This window comes from Suricata suricatta, chromosome X (assembly GCF_006229205.1).
Source record: "Suricata suricatta isolate VVHF042 chromosome X, meerkat_22Aug2017_6uvM2_HiC, whole genome shotgun sequence".
NCBI classification, from domain to species: domain Eukaryota; kingdom Metazoa; phylum Chordata; class Mammalia; order Carnivora; family Herpestidae; genus Suricata; species Suricata suricatta.
This window is the reverse complement of record NC_043717.1, coordinates 47,067,582-47,090,645: the sequence shown is the minus strand read 5'-3', so window position 1 is coordinate 47,090,645 and position 23,064 is coordinate 47,067,582. Positions and strand designations below refer to the sequence as shown.

Sequence of the window (23,064 nt, the reverse complement as noted above, 5' to 3'; positions counted from 1 at the left end):
ACAATTCAAATATTGGCATGTAGTTTCACTTTCAAAACTAGTTGAAACTATGAAATGTGACATAAAATCAAGTTAGATTCATGATCTATACAGCTGTAGACTATGGACTGTGCAGGCTTTTCTTCTCATTATCACTATCAAAAAGGTTATATGGAGATAGATAAACATCTCAAACTAAATACATACAGTTATACATGCAATATAATTGCTAACAATAGGTTTGAAATATAGCTCTAGAAGCTTTGATGTGACCCTAAAGCTTGGCTAATAAAGATACTGAATGGTCACATATTCATGCAGTAAATTATGTATTTACTTTTTAACAGCTTTAAATATCCTATTAAAAATCCCCAAAGATTAATTCAACATATGTTTTGGTCCTGATGCTCTTGCTCTCTAAATTAGATATGTTATCAATACTTTGTAATATAGAATGTGACTAAGAAAACATTGGTAATGGAATCCTTTGGGAGTTTCTTGAATCTAGACCTCTCCCCCTGAGTTTAGTCCTCCATTATCTGCACGGTGCCGGCCAAAAAAGCATGGGACTTGGAGTCAGAGGACTTGAGCGTGAGTCCTGATTTTGTCATTTACTAGCAGTGTGACCTTGGCAAGTAACGTAATCTCAATGAGATTCAGTTTCCTTTTATAGAAAATAAGATTAGTAAAATTTACCTTACAGAGTTGTTTTGCGCTTCAAATGACATAAACACTATAACTTGTAAAGCGCAACACAAAATTATTAGTTACTATTATCATAGCATTGATGCATTATTAGTATGAATATTTATATATGTATAAAGGAATAAGTCCTGTGTCGTGTCAACGTGCAGCCCTAAGCTTAGAAACAATCAAGGCTGCCAGTTGCTGGGCATCTGCTGTGTGGGGATTCTTTTCCATCACCGCAAGGACGATGTTTGAAGGGAAAATATTGCAGAGGTTCTTATAAGTCTGATATTGGTGCTCTGGGATCATATGCTCCCTGGTATCATTACACATTCCAACCCAAGGATTCCTCCAAAGCTGTTCCATCTTTTCAGGCATGCTCCGTACCATGACTGGCTCATAGCATGGTTGCGTGAGGCTGTTATTCAAGGGATAGGAGTGGTAGCCATAGGAGTCCGTTGTACAGGGCAATGGGTCCCAGCTGGCATGTTGTTCCCGGCACAGGGGAGGTCGTCTTTGTCTCATTGGGTTGCTTTCATAGAGGCGGGAGTCAGAAATGCTATCCATTCGAGTCATTACCAGGGCACGTCCTGGCTGGGGGGTTGCCCCAGGGTGGAGATTGGGAGGCATGGGGTAGTCTCCAGGACAGCTTGAACATGCTCCAGTTGCTGGGTGCTGGGCTTGTAGAACTAACTGGGGAACTGACTGCTTGTGGGGGACGTGCTTAGAATCCTCTGGGCCATAGCTCTGTACTCGCGTTAAGGCATCATGGTAACCATGAGGAAAAGGCTGAAGACGGTTCTGAGATACCGAGCGATGCAGCTTCAAATTGCCTTCAGGATGGCCATCAGATACAGCCAAGTACAAGTTGTTGTAAGAGGAGTAGTTTTCGTTCCTGGTATGGCTCATACGGTTGTCAGGACAGAAGTTGGGACTCCGAGCATACACCCCTCGGTCTATTTCTGCCATGTAGTACTCTCGATTATGCATGTTGTTGATGTTCAGTTTGGAGAAGTCGCCTAACATTGAATAGTAGCTGTGCTCCCCCAGGGACTCAAACTTTGCATATTGGTCAGCATAGCTAATAGGGGTCCCGTGGCTGTTGGTAACCAGGATTGGAGGGTACTGCATGCTAGCCATGTGTTCCAGCGAGGCCTTCTGGTGGGGGAAATGAGAGGATCCTGGCACTGGGCTGCTGGCTGAACGAGTGTTGAGTGCACCCACTGCATGGCTTTTGGGGGGTGGGATTGTGGGGACACTTAGGGAAGTCACAAGGGAGGGGACAGAGCTGGCCTCAGGCTTACGGGCAATGGACAGCCATTCCTCAGGCTCCACAGCCATGGAGCGGATGCTGGGATCCGACTGACGCTTGGGGGCCACACGTTTGACTTCAGAGATTATCTCACCTTTGGCACTCGACAGGCCTGTGCTACACTTGGCCAGGGTGCCTTCACTCACGGTTTTCACTGTGGACAGTTTGGCACTGATGCGGAGCTCATCAGCCACCGAACGCTGTGGTTGATTGGCCCGCTCCGGATGGTAGTATTTGCACTTGTGGCCATAAGTACATTTTTTTCCTGAAAAATAATGTCTTGAGGTAAGACTCTCTCTCATACTGGTGCAAATCTGTCACAAACTGCTGTAACAATCTGTGTACTCAGGTTAGAATTTTACTGTTTGGGCTTAAGGAAGAAAATTAACTGTCCATAAAGATGAGAGGCAGGACAACATCAAGGAGGCATCACACACTGTGGGGGGAGAAGGAAGAAGTGGAAACCTGGAGAGGAAACTGCAGTGTAAGAGCTAAGAACTGAGCAGTTGAACAGCCTTCATTTTCCTGTAATTCACAACTTTGGCTAGGCATAACCTGCCTGCTGAGGCAGTGTAGAGCAGCAGCAGGCAGCATAGTGCAGTGTGAAAAGCACAGGCTTGGAAGCCAGTTAGACTTGAGTTTCAATTTCAGCTATGTCATTTACTAGCCATTGTGACCTTGGTAAATGGCATTACTTTTGAGTCTCATTCTAACTCTTCTGTAAAAAAAAACCAGTCTGAGTTATCCCTATAAGGTCATTGTAAAGATTAACTGAAGCTAATGAACATGAAAATACTTCTAATTAAAATAATTATTACTTGAAAAAAAAAACTCAAGATGTCACATAAAATTGATTATCCAAAAAGAGTGAGCATCCAATGTAGCTTCAGACCAAGCAGCCCATGTTTCATTGTTAGGCTCACAAACTTTGTATCAGAAGAACTTGTGTAAAATAATGAAAACATTCTAGACAATTATATTTTTAAAAACCAAATGAAAATGAAATTTGGAAGCGAACTGGAACCTACAGATCTGAAGAAAAGGGTATTATTAGTTGACAGAGAGTGCAGTCACCTACTTGAGACACATGTCCTTTTTGGGACTAAATCCAATTTGGCAATACCTATTCTGCTTCCGTAGGTCATGTGGGTTTCTGCATTTCCCTGCTTCCAGCAACACTGCTGAGGATGGAGGCAGATAGAATACATGTATCATTTAAGCAAGTGGCAACTCATTTTCCCTTTAATTCTAGTTATGTGTTTCTCATGCAGCTTTTATGGTTTTTTTTAAATGCCTGAGAATACTTAGGCATAGACTCACAGAACATATACTAAGTTGTGATTTTCCATTTGAAAGGGAAATCTTTGAGATGTAAGTATTCACATAGTCCTTATATTTCTTTTAGTATAGAACTCAGTTCTGCACATAGGTACTCACCATAAGGGCATGGTTGTTTCTTGTACTCTGGAATAACAGGTCTCTTTCTCAAGAAATTTTCAAGATTTGGGCCATGGCGTCCTAAAGGATCATCTGGAGGCATAAATCTGAAAGCAAACAAGCAAAAGATAAATGTCTTCCTTTCTATTCCCACTACCATTTTTTAAGAGTTCAGACCTTCAATACTCCTTGCCTATACTATTGTCACACCTTCTAATTGCACTTTCTGCCTCAGGTCTATGTTCTGCTAAGCCAGCAGTTCTTCCCTTCATTCACACTTGACTACACACACACACACACACACACACACACACACACACACACCAAAAAGATGATTTTTCCAGTGTATCATTCCTCTGTGGATTATATGTTTTAACCATACTGGCATGGCTGCTGGTTCCCCCAACATGCAACCCACTTTCATATCTTTATAGCTTTATTCATGAAATTACCTTTACCTGTAATGCCCAGCAGTCCCCTTTATTCTGTATATAAACTTCATCTCAAACATTATCTCCTGTTTGAGGCTTTTTCCTATTTTTTCATGTAGACAAAGCAATTTTTAAAACTCTAACCATACTACTTATCACAACACATGTAGTTCTCTTCCTCTTCTCTGCTACACTTTGAGCCTCTTAAGAGGGAGTTCTGTTACCCATTCGACCATAATCTTATCCCCATGGTAATCAGCATAATTCACAGAACACAGTAAGTGTTCAGTAAATGTTTATTGAAATTAAATAAAATCTATTCCTAATGGAAACTTGGATTTAGGCACTCAGAGCCTACTAAAAGAAACATACTTGTCATTCACAAAAGAATACATCAGCAACCGCTCCTCTATAAACTTCTTCCATTCTGGCTTTTCAACTTGAAGGTCTCGGTAGTTATCATTAGATACAATGATGCCGTCGGAATCAAAAGCCAATTTGACTATGAACCGGTCATCATAACAGACAACTCTCCTGCCCTGGACCCTTCGGGATGGTGTGAAGACAAGAATCTTTTCTTTCTCCAGTTTACGTAGAATATCTTGATCTGTTAAAATATAGATTATATGCCAGAGAGTAGAAACCATCTTTGGAAACTAACAGCATTATCCTCATATTACAAATTCAAAAGTTGGTACTAGATAATGAATGTTACTTGCTCTTAGAGAAAAAGTGGCCTTTATTCCTGGATATGGCAGTTTTTTATAAAGTGAAGGAACTGAACTCAATGACATCTAAGTTTTAAAAACAACCATGAAGAGTGAGAAATAACACTGATATCCTAGCATTCCTGATGCGTGTTTTGCCTTTTGGCTGAAGTACCAGCTTTTGGCTGCTGAAGTAAACAGAGCAGTATACTGAGGATGTGTCTGCCAAGAGGAGCGTAAAACATCACTCCTTGGGACTTACTTTTTTGCCTTCTTCCTAGAGGAAAGTCACAACTAAGTGGAAACAAAGTTGTAGAACGTTGAGCAATGACCCCCCCTTTCTTTTTGGACTCTTGATTGCTGAGGAAATATTAAAAATTACACTTTACAACTGCTTTGGTATAAGAACAAATAATCTAGTTAGACACATTACTATAAACTAATTATTATAGTAAATATTTCCTTCAATATTAAAAGAAAGTAAAGCATCTTTTTATTAAATGTTAATTCCAGTGTAGTTGGCACACAATATTATATTAGTTTCAGGTGTACAATATAGTGATACAATAATTCCATGCATCACCCAATGCTCATCATGACAAGTGCGCCCCTTAATCCTCATAACTTATTCATCCATCGACACCACACAATCCCTCTCTGGTAACCATCAGAGTGTTCTCTATAGATAGGAGATATTTTGTGTTTGTCTCTCTAATTTTTGTTAACTTTGCTCACTTGTTTGGTTTCTTAAATTCCATATATGAGTGAGATCATATGGTATTTGTCTTTTTCTGATTCACTTACATCACTTAGCATAATACTGTCTAGCTCCATCCATGTCATTACAAATGGCAAGATTTTATTAAAAAATATATAGTTTATTTATTTATTTTGAAAGAGAGACCACACAGACAGAGGAGGGGGAGAAAGGGGGAGAGAGAAAATGCCAAGCAGGCTCTGCTCAAGGAGCACAGAGTCGAACTCAGGGCTCAATCCCAGGAACCATGAGACCATGACCTGAGCTGAAATCAAGAATCAGAATCTTAACCAACTGAGCCTCCCAGGTGCCCCTATATTTAACTTTTTATTTCAATTCCAGTTAGTATTCATATAGTGTTATGTTACTTTCAGGTGTACTAGATTTCATTCTTATGGCTGAATAATATTCCATTGTGTGTGTGTGTTTATATACATATATGTGTGTATATATATATATATATATATATATATACACACACCACATTTTTTTTGTCGATTCATCAATCTATAGACACTAAGGCTGCTTCCATATCTTTGCTACCATAAATAATAATAATGCTGCTACAAGCAAAGGAGTGCATGTGTCCCTTTGCATTAATGTTTTGGTATATTTTGGATAAATACCCAGTAGCACAGTTATTGATCATAGTATAGTTCCATCGTTCACTATTTGAGGAACTTCCATACTGTTTTCCACAGTGACTGCATGAGTTTGTATTTCCACCAACAGCAAGTGCAAGAGGGTTCCTTTTTCCCCACACCTTGCCAATACTTGTTTCTTGTGTTGTTGATGTTAACCATTCTGATAGGTGTGAGGTGATATTTCATTTCAGTTTTGATTTGCATTTCCCTGATCAGTGATATTGAGCATCTTTCATGTGTCTGTTGGTCAGCTGTATGTCTTCTTCAGAGAAATTTCTGTTCCTTACTTATGTCCAATTTTAATTGGATTCTTTAGGGTTGGGTGTTGGTTTGTGTAAGTTCTTAATATATTTTGGATACTAGCCCTTTCTCAGATATGTCATTTGCAAATACCATCTTCCATTTCTTAGGTTGCCTTTTAGTTTTGTTTATTGTTTCCTTTTCTGTGCAGAAGCTTATTATCTTAATGAAGTGCTAATAGTTTATTTTCACTTTTATTTCCCTTTCTTCAGGAAACATAACTAGAAAAATGTTGTTACTGTTGACGTCAAAGATCTTACTGTCTTGTGTTCTCTACCAGAATTCTTATGGTGTCATGTCTTTCATTTATGTTTTTAATCCATTTTGAGTTTGGGATAAGAAAGTGATCCAGTTCCATTCTTTTGCAGCTTTCTGTGCAGTATTCCCAACACCATTTGTTGAAGAGACTATCTTTTTCCCATTGAATATTCTTTGGTGCTTTGCTAAAGAGTAATTTGCCACATAATTGTGGGGTTATTTCTGGGCTTTCTTTTCTGTTCCATTGATCTATGTGTCTATTTGTGTCAGTACCATATTGTTTTGTATACTACAGCTTTGTAATTTAACTTGAAGTCCAGAATAGTGATGCATATAACTTCTCTTTTATTTTTCAAGCCTAACATGGGGGTTTGAACTCACAACCTTGAGATCAAGACCTGAGCTGAGATCAAGAGTCTGACACTTAACTGACTGAGACACCCATGAGCCCTATACCACTTTTTTATCCATTCATCAGACAATAGATATTTAGGCTCTTTACATAATTTGGCTATTCTAGGTAATGTTACTATAAACATCAGAGTGCATGTATCCCTTTAAATTAGTATTTTTGCATTCTTCTGGTAAAGTCCTAGTAGTACAATTGCTGAATAGTATAGTAGTTCTATTTTTTAACTTTTTGAGAAACTTCCATACTGTTTTCCAGAGTTGTTGCACCAGTTTTCATTTCTGCCAACAGTGCAAGAGAGTTCTGCTTTCTAAACATCCTCACCAACATGTGTTGCGTTTTGTGTTGTTAATTTTAGCCATTCTGACAGGTGTGAAGTGATATCTCACTGTAGTTTTGATTTGTATTTCCCTCATGATGAGTGATGTTGAGCATCTTCTCATGTGTTTGTTACAGCTGTATGTCTCCTTTGGAAAAAAGTGTCTATTCATATCTTCTATCCATTTGTTAGCTGGATTATTCATTTTTTGGTGTTGAGTTTTATAAGTTCTTTATATATTTTGGATAGTAACCCATTATCAGATATGTCATTTACAAATATCTTCTCCCATTCAATTCTTTTAGTTTGGCTGAATGTTTCTTTTGCTGTACACAAGCTTTATATTTGATGAATCCCAATGGTTTATTTTGGCTTATGTTTCCCTTGCTTCAGGAAACATATTTAGTAAGAAGTTGCTATGGTTATCTCAGAGAGATTACTGCTTGTGTTCTCCTCTAGGATTTTGATGGTTTCCTGTCTCATATTTAGGTCTTTCATCCATCTGCAATTTATTTTTATGTATGGTGTAAGAACGTGGTCCAGTTTCATTCTTGTGCATGTTGCTTTCCAGTTTTCCCAACACCATTCGTTGAAGAGACTGTGTCTTTCCTTTGGATATTTATTCATGCTTTGTTGAAGATTACTTGGCCATATAGTTGTGTGTTCATTTCTGGGTTTTCTACTCTGTTCTATTGATCTATGTGTCTATTTCTGTGCCAGAGCCATACTATTTTGATTACGACGGCTTTGTAATAAAACTTTAAGTCTTGAATTGTGATGCCTCTAGCTTCGCTTTATTATTTTTGAGCCCGCTTGGCTATTTAGGATTGTTTTATGGTTTCATACAAGTTTTATGATTGTTTCTTGTAGCTTTATGAAAAATGTTGGCGGTATTTTGATAGGGATTACATTAAATATGTAGGTTGCTTTGAGTAATATAGGCATTTTAACACTATTTATTCCTCCAATCCATGTGCATGGAATATATTTCCATTTCTTTGTGTTATCTTCAATTTCTTTCATCATCAATGTTTTATAGTTTTCAGAGGTTTTGGTGAAATTGTATATGGGGTTGATTCCTTAATTTTTGTTTGTGCTGCTTCATTATTATTGTATAGAAACGCAACATATTGCTATGCATTGATTTTCTAACCCGCGACTTTACTTAATTTTTTTTGTCAGATCTACACTTTTTTTAGTGTAGTCTTTTGGGTTTTCTATATAGGCTATCCTGTCTTCTGCAAATAGTTTAAGTTTTGCTACTTTCTTGACAATTTGGATGCCTTTCATATGTTTTTGTTGTCTTATTAGTGAAGCTAGAAGAGCCAATATTATGTTGAATAAAATCAATGAGAGTGGACATCCATGTCTTGTTCTTGACCACCCATCTCCATGAAGGAAGATACTAGTGTGGGTTTCTTATAGATGATCTTTATTATGTTGAGGTATGTTTCCTCTAAACATGCTTTATTGAGGGTATATATATTTTTTTTTTATCATGAATGGGTGTTGCATGTTCTCCACTGTTTTTTCTTTGTCTATGTATCTTCTGTGTCATATTGTTCTTATCCTTTCTCTTATTGATTGATTCATTACATTTATTGATATGTAAATAATGTACAATGCTTGAATCCAGGAATAAATCCCATTTGATCATGGTGAATGATTATTTTAATATTGTTGGATTGGGTTTACTAGCATTTTGTTGATGATTTTTGCATCTATGTTCATCAAATATATTGATCTGTAGTTATATTTTTAGCAGTTTCTTTTTCTGGATTTGATATTAGGGTACTGCTGCTCTCATAGAATGAATTTGGACCTTTTAGTTACTCTTTTATATTTTGGAATGGTTTGAGAAGAATAGGTTTTAAGTCTTAAAATGCTGGGAAGAATTCACCACTGAAGCCACTCATCTTGGACTTTTGTTTGTTGGGAGTTTTGTGATTACAGATTCAATTTTTTGGTTGGTTATCAGTCTGTTCAAGTTTTCTATGTCTTTCTGTTTCAGCTTTGGAAGTTTATATGCTTTTAGGAATTTATCTACTTTTTCTAGATAGTATAGTTTGTTGGCATATAGTTTTTTGTAATCTTTTATACTTATTTGTATTTCTGTTGTGTTGGTAGTTATTTCTCCTCTCCAATTTGTGATTGTATTTATATGAGTCATTTCTCTTTTTTAATGAGCCTGGGTAGAGGTTTATCTATTTAATTGATCTTTTTCAAAAATACAGCTTTTGGTTTCATTGATATATTTTCTTAGTTTATATATTATTTATTTCTGCTCTAGTCAGAGATTTAATTCCCTCTTTCTTCTGGCTTCAGGCTTTGTTCTTTTTATGGCCTCTTTAGGTGCAGGGTTAGGTTGAGATTATTCTTGCATCTTGAGGTAGGCCTATATTGCTATGAACTTGCCTCTTGGAACTGCTTTTGCTGCATCCCACTGGTTTTTAGCAGGTATAATTTTCTTTTCTTTTCTTTTTTTTAGTTATATCCATTTATATTTTATTTTATTTTTAGGCTTTTTAAATTCCAGTTAGTTTACAAACAGTGTAATATTCGTTTCAGATGTACAATTTAGTGATTAAGCACTTGCATACAACAACTGGTGCTCATCACAAGTGCATTCCTTAATCCCAAGCAACTATTTAACACATCTTCCCACCCACTTCCACTCTGGTAGTCATAAATCTGTTCTCTATAGTTAAGAGTCTGTGTCTTCGTTTGCCTCTCTCTTTTTTTTCCTATGATCATGTGTTTTGTTTCTTAAACATTAGATATGAGTGAAATCATATGGCATTTGTCTTATTCTGAGAGACTTATTTCACTTGGCATAGTGCTCTCTAGTTCCATCCATGTCGGTGCAAATGGCAAGATATCATGGTTTTTTATGTCTGAGTAATATTCCATAGTATGTATATATATGTGTGGGTGTGAATATATATATATATATATCTTCTTTATCCATTCATCTGTTGATGGACATTTGGACTGTTGGACTGTTTTTCATAATTTGGCTATTTTAGTTAATGCTGCTATAAACATCAAGATACATGTATCCTTTCAAATTAATATATTTGTATTCTTTGGGTAACTAGTAGTGGAATGTGTAGGATGGTTCTTTTTTTTAACTTTTTGAAAAAACTTCATTCAGTTTTCCAGAGTAGCTGCACCAGTTTGAATTCCCACCAACAGTGTAAGAAGATTTCTCCACATCCTTGTTAACACCTGTTGTTTCTTCTGTTATTGATTTTAGCCATTCTGACATGTGTGAGGTGATATCCCATTGTAGTTTTGATTTGAATTTCCCTGATGATAAGTGATATTGAGCATCTTTTTCTGTGTCTTTTGTTCCATATTTTTTTATTTCTTCTTTTAATTCCAGGTTTACTAATCTATTATTTAGTAGCATGTTATTTAACCTCTACGTATTTGTACGCTTTTCAGAATTTTTTGTGTGATGGATTTCTAGTTTCTTAGTTTTGTGATCAGAAAAGATGCATGGTATTACTTTGCTCTTCTTGAACTTGTGGAGACTTTTTGTGGGTGACAATGTGATCTATTCTGGAGAACGTTCTGTGTGCACTTGAAAAGAATGTGTATTCTGCTGCTTTAGGATGGAATGTTATAAATGTATCTGTAAATTCAGTTACCAGTGTGTCATTCAAAACCATTGTTTCCTTTGTCTATTTTCCATTTACATATTTATCCATTGATAAAAATGGGGTGTTAAAGTCTCCTATTATTTTTGTATTATTGTTGATTAATTTATTTATGTTTATTATTAACTGTTTTATGTATTTGGGCACTCCTATGTTGAGTGTGTGTGTGTGTGTATGTGTGTTGTTCATTTATATATCTTCTTAGTGTGGGTGTGTGTATATATACAGTTTTCAATTATATATCTTCTTGTTGGATTGTCTATTTATTTATATACTGTGCTTCTTTGTCTCACATTATAGGTTTTAATTTAAAGCCTGTGTTAACTTATATGAGTCTTGCTACCCTGGACTTTTTTTTTTACATCTGGTTGCATGATACATGTTTCTCCATCACCTCATTTTCAATCTGCAGGTGCTTTTAGGCCTAAGATGAATCTCTTGTAGACAGTGTATAGATGGGTCTTGTTTTCTTTATCCATTCTGTCACCCTATTTTTTTTATTGGAGCATTTAATCCACTTACACTTAAAGTAATTATTGATAGATATGTATTTATTGCCATTTTGTTACTTATTTTGTGTTTTTTTTTCTGTGATCTTTTCTTGTCTTTCATGTTTTGCTGGTGTTCTTTAGTACTATGTTTGGATTCTTTCTCTTAATTCTTTGCCTATTCATTAGTAGTTTTTGATATATGGTTACCATTAGGTTTGTTTATATCCTCTTTTTCATAAAGCTGTCTATATTAAGTTGATGGTCATTTATGTTTGAATTCATTCTTTCTTCCTTCCTCCCCATCTTTCAGGCATATATCCTTATATTTTATATCTTTTTATATCATTTTATTTTGTGAGTTCCTAGACTGATATTTTACAGAAATGTTTATTTTTATTGCTTCTGCATTTTTTATCTTTATACTGTCATTTTTGGTGTCTGTCTTCCATTCAAAATTCCCTTTAATATTTACTGCAGGTCTGGTGTGATGGTCACAAACTCCTTAGTTTTGGTTTATCTAGGAAACTCTTGATCTCTCCTTCCATTTTGGATGATTGCATTGCTGGATAGAGCATTTCTGGATGCAGATTTCCCCCCCTCATCAGCACTTTGAATATATCATGCTACCCCCCTTCTGGCTTGTCAAGTTTTTGTTGAAAAATCTCCCACTGGCCTATGGCTTTTTCCTTGTAATTTACTGACTTCATTTGTCTTGACATTTTTTAGGATATTTTTCTTTATCATTATATTTTGCAAACAATATGTCTTGTGTGTGTCTGCTTTTGTTGATTTTGATGGAAGTTCTCTGTGCATCCTGGATCTGGATATCTGTTTCCTTCCCCAACTTAGGCAAGTTTTCAGTTATTCTTTCTTGAAATAAAGTTTCTGCACCCCTTTTTCTCTTCTTCTTCTGGGACTCCTATAATATAAATGGTATTACATCTGATGGAATCACTGAGTTCCCTAAGTCTATTCTCATTTCATCTAATAGTTTTTCTCTTTTGTCCAACTTAGTTATTTTCCATTAGTGTCTCATAAGTCACTAATTTGTTCTTCTGCTTCTTTCATCTTGCCATTTTTTCCATCAAACTTGTTTCTCATTCTGTTTATTGAACTTTATCTCTGCTATGTCATTCCTTATCTCTGTGTTAAGGATATCACTCCTGTTTTCTACTCTTTTCTCAAATCCAGTGAGTATCCTTATGAGTATTGTTTTAAATTCTCTATCAGGCATGTTACTTATATTTGTTCCTCTTAGATCACTGGCCATCACCTTGTCCTGCTCTTTCATTTGGGATAAATTTCTCTGTCTCTTCATTTTGCCTGTCTCTCTGTGTCTTTTTTGTGTGTGATAAGAAAGTCACCCATGTCTTGTGCTCTTGAAAGTAGTGACTTTTTGAAGAGGAAGTCCCGGAGTGCCCTGCAGTGCAGTGTCCCCTGTTCATCAGAACTTGGACTTTAGGAGAGTAACCTGTGTGTGTTGTGTAAGCCCTGCTTTTGTGCCTGAGTCATTTTCTTTTCAGTTCAGCTGTCTGCACTGACTCTCTCTCTTGTGGGCTGTGTTTCTTCTCTGTAGTATTAGTGGGACTCAGGCAGGCCATTTCTGAGGGTCCTTCCTACTGGGAAAACTGAGTGTTGAGCAGTGTTATGAAATTTTGCATTGGGACTCTAGTTTATTTTCTGGATACCCTGGAGCACTGCAGCACCTCAAGTCTGCATGTGGGGCTGGGTACCACATGAAAACTACTAGGCACAGCTGGGTACAGTGTGTGATGGCTCCTGGTGTAACATGGCTGGGTACAGCCAGGCAGCTGATTATGGGACGCTTCAGCAGGTATGCCCCAGGTGTCTGAATGTGACAGACATCAATAGCTGTGCTCCAGATGTCTGGATGTGGCATGCGACAGTAGCTGGGAGTGCATGGCTACACACTTCAGTGTGGCTTGTCAAGGTCTGTTCTGGCACCTGTGCACCTGGTGCTTGGGCAAGGCACATATACAGTTTTAGCAAAATTTACTCTGATCTCCGGGTCAAGGATATAGGTGTCTGTGTAGCCCCATGTTCCACAAAGTAACTGTGTTTATTCTGGTGGTTGGGGTAGGAAAATGGTGACTGTCATCTCTCTTGTTCCCAGTAAAGTTCCCCAACCTGCTCCAAAATGAATGTAAATATATCTTCCTCCTGTTTTGTAAGCTCTTATTTCTATGTTGCCTGTTCATGGATTGTTTTCCCTTTTAGAGTAGGACTAGGCTGTCACCTCCCTCTCAGCTAGCCCATTGTGAGTCAGCTGTCTTTAAACATCAGGCTCCACGTCTTGCTGGTTATACAAACTTATAGAATTCAGCCCCTCTGATATTCAAGACCAGATGTTATGGTAATTTATTTTCCTTGTATGGTCTCCCTGGTGCCTTTCGCTCTCTTCAAGCACAGCTCCCTCCTTCTGGCAGGCTGTTTCCGACTAAACTACCATTTCTGCCCATCCTAATCTCTCTAATGTGTCTCCTTCTATACATTTAGTTGTGTGGTTTGTTCTGCCAGTCTTCGTATTACTCTCTGGTTTATTGACATTGATATGAGTGATATTTACTCGCAAATGTGGGATAGCATGATCTCAGGGTCTTCCTACTCTGCCATATTACCTGTGCTTCAAATTAAAACACTTTTGCAGGACGCAAAAAGTATTGAACCCTGGGCACTGGGCCTTCTGTGCTTCATGGCTAATTTGGCTCTGACTCTCATGTGATTCCTCTCTCTATATATTTTACCCTATAATTTGCAAATCTCACAATCACCTCTTTGGTACAGCATGTGATCCATACCCTACTATTGTTCCTTTAGTCCTTTGGAAAACTCAGTCACTCATATATAACCATGTTCAACCTTCTTTAGTCTGAAGTCTACGGTCAAGTAAAAAGCACTTCTTTTTTCCCCCCACTGTGTGCTTTATTCCTTACTGATTTGAAATTGTCTCAATTTAACTGCCATAAGCCACAACACAATAACAGTTTTATTTGGGTTATTAAGAATGTGTTTTAAAATATACTTAATATGAGGCTTTCCATAATCCTCAAAAACAGCTGTATTGAAGTGAGATCACGTGGAATGCCCAGAAAATTAATTCTACAGAATGGCAGAGGGATCTCCCCAGTTGGAGGGAGATACCATGGCAGATGCAAGGTGTGTGGAAATGAATTGGGGGAGAGAAAAATGGCAGTGCTGTGGAGGGGAAGGAACCCCTTCCTTCCAGAGACAAAAAGGAGAGAAAGAAAGAGAGGTTGAAAAAATGTGGCATTGAGTTTGCACAAGAGGAAAACCTCTCTGGACCACTCACTGGGGAACAAGAAGTACGAGTGCCACAGGCTGTTGTTGTGGTTGTTGTTTCTGTTGTTGTTACAAGCAGCATTTGGAGCTCAAAATTTGAAGTTTTGGAAGAGCTGTGGTTCATGCTCCTGGGGAGGAAGGAGTTGGCTCCAGTGTCCATAGCATGGTGTTGGGATCTCCAGGGCTCTTTGTAAGAGAATACTCTGCTTCCTTGTGTATTTTTGGGAGAGAATATATTATATTGCCTCCCCAAGGACAAAAGACCCTGTAGGCATCAGCAAAAGGTCTTTCATAAGCAGGAGAAAGAAGAACACCCAGAAGAAATATAACCTTGCTGCTTTGGCAGTGCTACATCATAGATTGTGCAAACTGTGCAGGCATGAGACTATTTTTCATGGACAAAGGACTTCAGACACAGTGGAGAGAGGTTGTGCTCTGGAGAAGGGTGGTAGAACCACATGGTTCCTGGTCCCTTAAGACTTCAAGTTTTGAACACCAGTGACATCCGCCAAAATGCAAGAGGGTTGTGGTGTTATTCAGTGAGGATTCCCTGAAGAGCACAGATGAGGGTGTGTGAGATCCACATTCTCAGGACAAAAGATTGGGGTAGTACCATTTTCCTCTCAACAGCAGTGCAGTGGGACTTCAGAGAACAACAAAGTAGATCCAGTGGATACAAGACGCATTTGCACAAACCCCACCCAATCCACCACCTGTGCCTGGCAACTGCATATTTATGGGGCAAGAGTGACTCTGAGCCATTGAAGCAGGCCACTCCTCCAGAAGACCAGCACAACCAGTACCACACATGCATGAAATATACTCAAAGTTGAATGCTTTAAAACAACACCTGAAGTTCTGGTGGAAATAGGACCAGGCATGGTTTTTTGTTTGTTTGTTTCTTGTTTTTTGTTTTGCTTTGTTTTGTTTTTTTCTTTCTCATGTTTTTCTTTTGGAATCAGGATACTGGTTGTTTTTTATTTTTTTTTTTTGGCTTGTTTTCTTTTCTGTTTTTGTATCAGGCTTTTTTATTCTTGTCTATTTATTTCTCTATTATTTTCTTCTTATTTTTCATTCTTTTTGTCTGAATCAGCCTTATAGATTTTGATAGTATGGGCTTTTTTGTTCCCTTTTCTTTTATCTTTTTGGGGGATCATGCTTTTGTTTTCTCTTGTTTCCTTTTTTCCCAGGCTTATTTTAATAAACAAATCAAAGAACAACTAGTTAAATGTCCAAAAACAACCCAATGCAACAAAGGAGGAGACTGCAGAGGTCTGACCTGTGGGAAAGAGCAGCCAAAACGCAACAGCAGAATGCACACAACACATACCAGAAACACTATCTGAGGTGCCAGGTCCTGGACAGTGTGTGGCCCTTTTTAATATAGTAGTACTCACAGGTGCAATAAGTATAACAAGCTTTTAAAACATGCAAAGGCAGAAACTTAGCAAAAGTTACAAGACAGAGGACTTGCTCAATACTGATATAAGCATAATGTCTGAACACGAGTTTAGAACAACATTCATCAGACTACTAGCTGTACTTGAAAAAAAAATCAGAGAAGACACCAGAAAACCTCTTGCTGTAGAGATCAAAGACCTCAAAACTAGTTAGGTTGAAAAAAATATAGTATAACTAAGATGCAAAACTAACTGCATACAGTCACAACAAGGATAGAAGAAGCAAAGGACAGAATAGGTGATATAGAATATAAAATTATGGGGAAAGTGAAGCTGAAAAGAAGAGGCAATTGAAAGTATTTGATCACAAGGAGAGACTTAAAGAACCTAGTGATTCCATAAAATGAAACAATATCCATATCATAAGAATCCCAGAAGAAGAAGAATGGGAAAAAGGAGCAGAAGACTTATTTGAACAAATTATAGCTGAAAACTTACCTAAGTGGGGAAGAAAACAGGTATCTAATTACAAGAGGCACAAAGAACTTCCCTCAAAATCAACAAAAACAGGTCAATAGCATAAGATAACATAGTGCCATGTTCAAAGAACAAAGATAAATAGAGAATTCGGAAAGAAGCTAGGAACTAAAGGCCATTAGTTTACAAGGGTAGACACATAAGATTAGCAGCAGATATGTCTACTGAAAATTGGCAGATCACATAGGTCTGAATGGGAAAAATAGCTAAGAATTTTTTATCCAGCAAGGCTGTCATTCAGAATAAAAGGAGAGATAAAGATTTCCCCAGACAAACAAAAACTAAAGGAGTTTGTGACCACTAAACCAGCCCTGCAAGAAATTTTAAGGGGGACTCTGAGTGGAAAAAAAAGAACAAAACACCAAAGACTACAAAGGACAAGAGGACATCACCAGAAAAACCAACTATACAGGTAATATAATGGCACTAAATTTGTATCTTTCTATAATCACTCAGAATGTAAGTGGATAAATATTCCAATCAAAAGACATAGGGTATTAGAGTGGATAACAAAAGCAAATGAGATCCATCTAAGTGATGCCTACAAGAGACTCACTGTAGACATAAAGACAACTGCATATTGAATATGAAGGCATGAAAAATCATCTATCTTGCTAATAGAGGCCAAAAGAAAGCCATAGTAGCCCTACTTATATCAGGCAAATTAGATTTTAATACAAAGAGTGTAACAAGAGATGAAGAGGGCATTATAGCAAAATTAAGGGGTTGATACCTTAATTTGAGCTAAAAATTGTAAATATTTATGCTTCTCAACATAAGAGAACCCAAATGTATATATCAAATAATAACAAACATAACAAAACTCATTGATAATAATACCATAAAGGTAGGGAACTTTAATACCTCATTTAGAGCAATGGAAAGATAATCTAAGCAGAAAATGAATGAAACAAGGAAGCAATGGCTTTAAATGACAGCCTGGACCAGATAGACTTAACAGTTATATTCAGAACACTTCATCCTAAAGCAGCCTAATAAACATTCTTCTTGAATGCACATGGATCATTTTCCAGAATAGATCATTTAGTGGGTCACACATTATCCCTCAACAGGTACAAATAGTTCAAGATCAAAGCATGCATAATTTCTAATCACAATGATATGAAACTTGAAATCAACCACAGAAAATATTTGGAAAGCCCTGAAGAACATGGAGGTCAAGAACATTGTACTAAAGAATGAATGGGTTAACCAGGAAATTAAGGAAGAAATTAGAAAATATATGGAGTCAAATGAAAATGAAAACAAAACAGTTCAAAACCTTTGGGAGGCAGCATAGGCAGACCAAAGAGAAAAGTACATTGAAATTCAGACCTATCTCAAAAAGCAAGAAAGGTAACTTTTCTCAAAAAAATCTAAACTTACACCTAAAAGAGCTGGAAAGGAGCAGCAAATAAAGCCTAAAGCAAGTAGAAAGAGGGAAATGATAAAGATTAGAGCAGAAATCAATGATATTGAAACAACAACAACAAAACAGTAATACATACAAATGAAAATAAAAGTTGGTTCTTTGAAAGAATAAACAAAATTGATAAACCTCTAGCCAGACTTTCAAAAACAAAAAGGAAAAGATCTAAATAGATAGAATTATGAATGAAGATGAGAGATCACAAACAATACCACAGAAATGCAAATAATTATAAGCAAATACTATGAAAAATTATACGCCAACAGATTGGGCAATCTGGAAGAAATGGACAAATTCCTAGAAACTCCTACACTACCAAAACTGAAAAAGAAAAAAATAGAAAATTTGAACAAGCCAATAACCAGCAAGTAATTGAATTAGTTATCAAAAATATCCCAACAAACTAGAGTCCTGGCCCAGATGGCTTCCCAGGGGAATCCTACCAGACATTTAAAACAGAGTTAATATCTATTCTTCTCAAACAGCTCCCAGAAAATAGAAACATAAGGAAAGCTTCCAAATTCATTCTGTGAAGTCAGAATTACCTTGTTTCCAAAACCAGACAAAAATTGCACTAATAATTACAGGTGACTATCCTCGATGAAACTGGATGCAAATTTCTTAATGAGATACTAGCAAAGTGAATTCAACACTAAATTAAAAGATATTCACCATGATAAAATGAGGTTTATTCCTGGTCTGCAGGGTTGGTTCAATATTCACAAATCAATCAACGTGATACACCACATTAGTAAAAGAAAGGATAAGAACCATATGATCCTTCAATAGATGCAGAAAAAGCATTTGACAAAATGCGCAATCCTTTCTTGATAAAGGCCCTCAAGAAAGTCAGTCGAATAGGAACATACCTCAACATCATAAAGGCCACATACAAAAGACCTGCAGCTAATACAATCCTCAATGGGGAAAAACTGAGAGCCTTCCCTTTAAGGGCAGGAACACAACAGAAATTTCCACTCTCAGCGCTGTTTTTCAACATAGTACTGGCAGTCTTAGCCTCAGCTATCAGACTACAAAAAGAAATAAATGCATAGAAATCAGGAAGGAAGAACTCAAAATATCACTCTTCAGTGATCTGATTTATAATTGCACCAAAACCCATAAGATATCTAGGAATGAACTTAACCAAAAAGGTAAAAGATCTGTATACTGAAAACTATAGAAAGTTTATAAAAGAAGTTAAAGACACAAAGAAATAAAAAAAGAACATTGTATGCTCATGAATTGGAAGAATGAATATTGTTAAAATGTTTAAGCTACCCAAACCAATCCACACATTAAATGGAATTTCTATCAAAATAACACCAGCATTCTTCACAGAGCTAGATCAAGTAATTCCAAAATTTGTATGTAACCATAAAATACCCCACATAGCGAAAGTAATTTTGAAATTACTCCAAAGCTGGAGGTATCACAATTCCAATCTTCAAGCTGTATCATAAAGCTGTAATCATCAAGACAGTGTGGTACTGGCACAAAATCAGACAGATCAATGTAACAGAGTAGAGAACCCAGAAATGGACCCACAAATTTATGGCCAACTAATATTTGACAAAGCAGGGAAGAATATCTAATGGAAAAAAGACAATCTCTTCAGCAAATGGTGTTGGAAAAACTGGACAGTAACATGCATAAGAATGAACCTGGAACACTTTCTTACACCATACACAGAAAGAAACTCAAAATGGATGAAAGACCTATATGTCAGACAGGAAACCATCAAAATCCTAACGAAGAAAACAATCAGCAGCCTCTTTGACCTCAGCCACAGCAACTTCTTACTAGACATGTACCGGAGGCAAGGAAAACAAAAACAAAACTGAACTCGTGGGACCTCATCAAGATAAAAATCTGCACAGTGAAGGAAACAATCAACAAAACTTAAAGACAACTGATGGAATTGGAGAAGATAATTGCAAATGACATGTCTGATAAAGGATTAGTATCCAAAATCTATAAAGAAGTTATCAAACTCAACACCCAAAAAACAAACAATCCAGTGACAAAATGGGCATAAGACATGAATAGGCACTTTTCCAAAGAAGACATCCAGATGGCCAGCAGACACATAAAAAGATGCTCAATATCACTAACCATCGGGGAAATATAAATCAAAACCACAATGAGATACCATCTCACACCTGTCAGAATGGTTAAAATTAACAATGTAGGAAACAACAGATGGTGGTGAAGATGGAGAGAAGAGGGACCCCTTTTGCACTGTTGGTGGGAATGCAAACATGTGCAGCCACTCTGGAAAAAATATGGAAGTTCCTTGAAAAAATAAAAATAGAACTCCTCTATGATCCATCAATTTCAATAGTAGGTATTCATTTAAATGATAAAAAATCCTGATTAAAGTGGCACATGCACCCCAATGTTTATGGCAGCACTATCACCAATAGCCAAATTATGGGAAGAGCTCAAATGTCTATAGACTGATGAATGGATAAAGAGGATGTGGTATATATATACAAAGGCATATTACTTGGAAATCAAAAATAATGAAATCCTTCCATTTGCAACAACATGGATGCAACTAGAGTGTATTATGCTAAGCCAAATTAGAATAAGTCAGTCATGAAAGACAAATATTATATGATTTTACTATTATGTGGATTTTAAGAAACAAAACAGATGAAAATAGGGGATGGAGGGGAAAATGTGATAAAAGCAAGGAGGAAAACCATCAGAGATTTAAATAACAGAGAACAAACTGAGTATTGCTGGAGGGGAGGTTGGTGGGGGGATGGGCTAAATGGGTGATGGGCATTTAGGTGGGCACCTTTTTAAATGAGCCCTGGATGTTATTTATAAGTCATGAATCACTGGGTTCTATTTCTGAAGTGATTACCACACTCTGTCAACTAACTTGAAGTTAAATATACAAATTAAAATAAATACACATTTCAAATAAAAAGTTAACTTTTTAGAAAATTTTAAATGTTTTATTTATTTTTTGATACAGAGAGAGACAGAACATGAGAGGGGGAGGGGAAGAGAGAGAGAAGGAGACGCAGAAATGGAAGCAGGCTCCAGGCTCTGAGCTAGCACAGAGCCTGCGGCGGGGCTCGACCCCACGAACTTGAGATCTGACCTGAGCCGAAGTTGGAGGCTTAATCGACTGAGCAACCCAGGCGCCCCAAAAGTTAACTTAATATAAGACATTTTAAATATACTTAATAAATGTATAAAATAATTACCTAAGTTGGGATCATCAATCTCTCCCCTATCTTTGCCTCTGGATGGGCATAAATGTCTTATTTAAATAGTACCTGTAATTGGTGCATCAGGACGGGATTGTTCCTTTCTCCATGCAGGCACAAATACAGTAATATCTTTATGACCTTTATCTAGAAACCAGTCCACAGCAAGTTGTATTCCTCTGCAGGAGAATTCTTCTTTATTCCCATGGCTTTAGAAAGATAGAGAATGAAAGGATAAAAGTTCGACAATAGGTAGGAAGGAAATACTCCAAACAGGCTTCTTCTTAGTAACAAAACATTAACAATATAAGTTTTATTCCTTGCTGGTGCCAAAGATGCATTTTTCTTACAACACCAAATGTAGTTCTTTTTTATTCAATTATTAAAAAACATTTACATTACTATTATTATTACACCTTTCTTCAAGGCCATAGATGTTTAATAACAACTCCCAATTTATAGCAACCTTGGTTGCTACTTCCTACCACTATTTCAATTTTCTTTCTCCTCTCTCTGTTTTGACTACCACTTTATTTTCAAAGATTAAGATATTCACAGCTGAAGAAGAAAGAAGGGGTGTCACCAGAAGTTTAGATAAAGATTATATATAGAATTAGCTGGAGATGAGTTTTAGGCACATATATTACCTTAAAAATAACATTGACAGCAAAAATGATACACACATAACTGCTGACTAAAAATAGTTGTCACATTTAATTAAATATAATGTACTAATAAAAGCCATATTCTTGAAAATTTTAAGATGTGGGAAATTCTCACAATATGATACTAAAGGGAAGAAAAAGGTTACAGACTATATATAATATAATCCCAAATTTATAGAAGAAAGTCTATATATAAGCTTAGAAAAAATGCTAGGAAATAGACACATCAAACTATTAATAAAAAGAGTCATTCTGTGTGAGAGGATTATAAGTGATTTATTTCTTTATTCCAATTTTTTTTCAAAAACTTCAAGTATTGTTTTTATAATAGAATATTATTTAAAAATATTTTATCCAATTATACAGCAAACACTCCCAAAATAAACTTAGATTGTATTGCAGTTTCACTTAACAGTATATAAAATGCTGTGTTGTGACAGGTATCAACTATCCATTAGATGCTGAATCAATTTTTCTTAAGCACTACTAACTGCTTGCTTTTCTTGAAGCTAGATCATTCTGAAAATTTCCTGTTAGACCTATGAGTGCAAACACATGGTATCTGTCCTCTGCCTGACTTATTTCGCTTAGCATGACACCCTCAAGGTCCATCCACTTTCCTACAAATGGCCATATTTCATTCTTTCTCATCGTCATGTAATACTCCATTGTGTATATGTACCACATCTTGTTGATCCACTCATCAGGTGATGGACATTTAGGCACTTTCCATGTTTTGGCTATTGTTGACATTGCTGCTATGAACATTGGGGTACATGTGCTCCTGTGCATCAGCATTTCTGTTTCTTTTGGGCAAATTAATGACATATTTAGAGGTGCAGTAGGCATGTTTGAGTAGATAATGAAAGAAAATGCAAAATGCTTATTGATTAATGATGTGGTTTCATCTTAGCTTGGGCAAACCATGCAGTATTTAATACATAGTAGCAGAATATTTACTATTGAAGCTTGAAAAGATGTGAGTTCTTTGTGTGCAATCTTTTATTTGCGCATGTGAGAGGGTTTTCTTTTTTTAATATTTTTACATTGTAGTACTTGTTTTGCTTGTTGGTGGTGTTTGCTTATTTAATA

General features: G+C 36.6%; 1 protein-coding gene across 1 annotated transcript in view; it reads right to left on the bottom strand.

The window, feature by feature from the left end:
* Nucleotides 1–773: 773 nt before the first annotated feature.
* The window catches only part of ZC3H12B (zinc finger CCCH-type containing 12B), a 276,426-nt gene continuing 254,135 nt past the window's right edge, over nucleotides 774–23,064 (bottom strand). The window contains exons 3-6 of the mRNA XM_029930633.1: nucleotides 21,377–21,516; nucleotides 4,219–4,453; nucleotides 3,416–3,522; nucleotides 774–2,243 (exon numbers count right to left, since the gene is read on the bottom strand). Of these exons, the coding sequence (XP_029786493.1) occupies nucleotides 823–2,243; nucleotides 3,416–3,522; nucleotides 4,219–4,453; nucleotides 21,377–21,516 (1,903 nt within the window). The 3' untranslated portion in view covers nucleotides 774–822. The remainder of the gene's footprint in view (nucleotides 2,244–3,415; nucleotides 3,523–4,218; nucleotides 4,454–21,376; nucleotides 21,517–23,064) is intronic.